This window comes from Etheostoma spectabile, chromosome 17 (assembly GCF_008692095.1).
Source record: "Etheostoma spectabile isolate EspeVRDwgs_2016 chromosome 17, UIUC_Espe_1.0, whole genome shotgun sequence".
Classification (NCBI taxonomy): domain Eukaryota; kingdom Metazoa; phylum Chordata; class Actinopteri; order Perciformes; family Percidae; genus Etheostoma; species Etheostoma spectabile.
In genome coordinates, this window is record NC_045749.1 from 16810186 (window position 1) to 16813320 (window position 3135).

The following is a 3135-nucleotide window of genomic DNA, read 5'->3' on the forward strand; positions in this document are numbered from 1 at the left end:
TATCTAACCAAAATCAGCCTGCTTAAGTTGTCTCACACAGTGCTGTTTAGGCTCTAATTCAAGCCAAATAGGGCAAACATGTTGGTATCACTGATTTATTAAGAGTTTGTTTTAAGTTGGTATCCTGACTTAAGGTTGTTCCCGCTCCTCGCCCTTAATAAAGTTTTAATTTCTGTTTAGTGTTGCTTGTTTTGCTCACCAGCCACCCAGCCCTCGTCTCTTACCACTTCTTTTTTCTTCTTCTTGAGAGAGTAGTGTGGGTGTGTTGGGAGGGGCGGGATGACAGAGACACACAAGAGATCATGCCTGAAACAAAACCATACATGGCTGTTGTCAAAGACGCCCTCAAACCAACTCCACCTTGTAATATACAGTACTTCCTTGTGTCTGTAGGCACTGACGCAACCTGAAACTTGCTGTGTGTAAGACTTTGAGCGATGCCATATTAACAGGCTTTAAGAACGTCAGGTTTTTAGAAGAAGAAAGACTGGAGCTTCTATAGTTAATTTTTTTTAACCCCTAAGTTGTCAGTACGATGGTACAGCCTGTGGTCTGTGATGATGTTGCAGCTAATACTAGTAAAGCAAGACTTCTACGCACCACAGTGATTCTCAAAGTGAGGTCCAGGGACCCCCAGGGGTCCGTGGCACTCTGCCAGAGGGGTCCTGGAAAGGTTTTCAGATTTGATTCATTTTGATTACATTTGTTTATTTTGTACAAAAGGCTTCATAGTTCAAGGAATATAAATCACTTTAAAATGATTACAGTTCATAGATTACGTTAACAAATCCCTTATTTAAATATGCAAATATGTTTAACACTTGTGTATTGTCTTACTAATTATTTCTACACACAAATTTGTGTTTTTCTTTCATATAAGAAAATAGATATGTAAAAATAGGCTACGTCAAATTATTCCAAGGGATGTACTGTACATGACAGGGTCCCCAGTATATTCTATATTCCTTGGCTGAAAAATAATCAACACCTCTGCTCTACACAGTGAACAGTTTTTTACCCTGGAGGAATGTCTTTTTTTTAAAGCTTTAAAATAACATCCTGTGTAGTCATCCTGAGTTTTTAATATAGTTATAAGTGCCATGAGGCAGATGCAAGACAGTGCACATACTTTCAGATTTGCCATTTGAGTCACACCGGATCTGAAACTATGTCAAAATGTAACGTACTCACAGTGGCAAACTTGAACTTTGCTTCCTGCCTGCACTTATTGCACTTTTACAGCAACTGCGACACAGACACCGAACAGCACTTATACAGAGAGCTACACTGTAGTTTATTCATTCATACAAATTTGACGTGTGTAATTGGCAGCCAGCTACAGAGGAAAGCAGGCCCTAAAGGTAATGAAACACTGAACCATAAAATGGTCCCATCATTCAACCACATAGAAAAGACATACAAAGTAATTGCACAGGCTGATGTACATTTGACGTACAATCGGTTTCCCTTTTTAACACTGAACTACGGGGAAATGACTGGAATATAAGGCAAGGGGGATAAATAACTTCTGACATAGCCAGAATCGTTGATGGATTGTGGGTTTCATTAAAGATTGTAGCAGGATCATCTCCTCTTATCTTACTGCTCATAATATCAAACGTTTGATTCCTACAGGTGCAACAAATGCAATAATCTACAGTACGAGAATGACATTGTTTTGGAATGCATAACTATGGTAATCATAAGGCATATTTGGCAGTTTTTTGTAGTGTCTGCAGTGAACTTCCTTTCAGACGGACGTTCCTTCCTTAAGCTCCACGTATTCTCCCTTGAAAACAGAAACGTAGTGTCAAAATTGTCAAAAGTGTACCAAAACAACTTGACTTTATGAGTGAGTATGTGTAGTCCTAGGGTGCCAGTTGCCTCACCTTGACCTCCAGGTGCTCCTGTAGTGTTCTCACCGTGTCTCTCTCTTTGGTCAGCTGCTCCTGAGTGGCTTTGAGAAGCTGCTGAAGCTTGGTGGCTGCCTGGCCCAGGTCTTTGGACAGCTTCTTCTCCTTCTCCAGGCGCTCCTGTTCAAGCAAATACAGCAGATGCAAATGTTACTCGGAGACATGGAATGAATACAGGTGACATCATGGGATCATAAAATTGAGAAATAATTTAGTAACCTTTTTAAACACAGCTTGTTATTATTAAAAGTGTAGGAATTTCTCCCATCTAGCGTTGAGATCATATACTGCAATCAAGTCTCGCAACACGAAGTTCAAAGTATGTATTAAAACTACGGTAGCCTTCACGCTTCAAAACTCTGGTCTCTTGCTCTTTTCAACATCCTTTTTCTTTTCCTGGGCAAAGAAAAGAAGAAGACTCCTGTTCCTGAAATTTGGATTTTGAATACGTGTGGTCCTCCATGTTAAAAAGGAATACTTGGAATTGATGGCGGTGGTAAATATTTATGAAAAAAGATAAGTTTGTGAATGGGCAACACTGATTTTGATAATAAACAAACAACTAAACACATTACACACCGGGCCTTTAAATGTAACTTCTTTTGTTCCACAATAAGAGTTTATTGCAGGTCATTTAAAAAAAAAAAAAAAGAATTTCCAAAGTCGGTTGTATTTTACAGTGCTATTTTCCAAAGGATCTTTCTATTTCCTTTTGCCAATTTTCACCAGAAAGTCTTTATCTGTTAATCATGACAAAGTCAGTCAGTCATTCATTCATTAAGACTGCTGCAACAGCCAAGATGTGTTATGAAATATAATATATATGTTATAGTGAACAATTATGTGAGGTAAAAACAGATTTGAGAAAGGACATTTAGAACTAAAAACTGCTCAATAATATTAAAATAACCTGCAATAATAAGCAAAATAATAAGAATGAGCTGAGTTTTTTCCTTTTTATTGCTCAAATTTGTGGTTAATTATTATTAATAGTGAATACTTGAGCCTCCTTAAAATGAGTGAGGGTGAGAGGTTTAGAGACTTCCTGCTGGAGGAAAAACAAAAAGCTTTGTTCAAAGACAGGACAACTTCAAATCAATTTTGAATCCCAGTGTTAAAACCATGAAGCTGATGTGTGTGTTCCTGTTAGGAGCAGGACCGCCCGTCTCTCTCTGAGATACTCTGCAGGTTATGAGACTCAGAAAATTCCAGGACAGACAAA

At 38.3% G+C, this 3135-nt stretch overlaps 1 protein-coding gene across 8 annotated transcripts in view; it reads right to left on the reverse strand.

Moving 5' to 3' along the window:
• Positions 1–1268: 1268 nt before the first annotated feature.
• Positions 1269–3135, reverse strand: part of rrbp1a (ribosome binding protein 1a) — a 14733-nt gene continuing 12866 nt past the window's right edge. For all 8 annotated transcript variants that reach the window (XM_032542097.1, XM_032542100.1, XM_032542094.1 and 5 more), the window contains 2 exons: positions 1890–2033; positions 1269–1789 (listed from right to left, as the gene is read on the reverse strand). In XM_032542097.1, the coding sequence (XP_032397988.1) occupies positions 1751–1789; positions 1890–2033 (183 nt within the window). In that variant the 3' untranslated portion in view covers positions 1269–1750. The remainder of the gene's footprint in view (positions 1790–1889; positions 2034–3135) is intronic.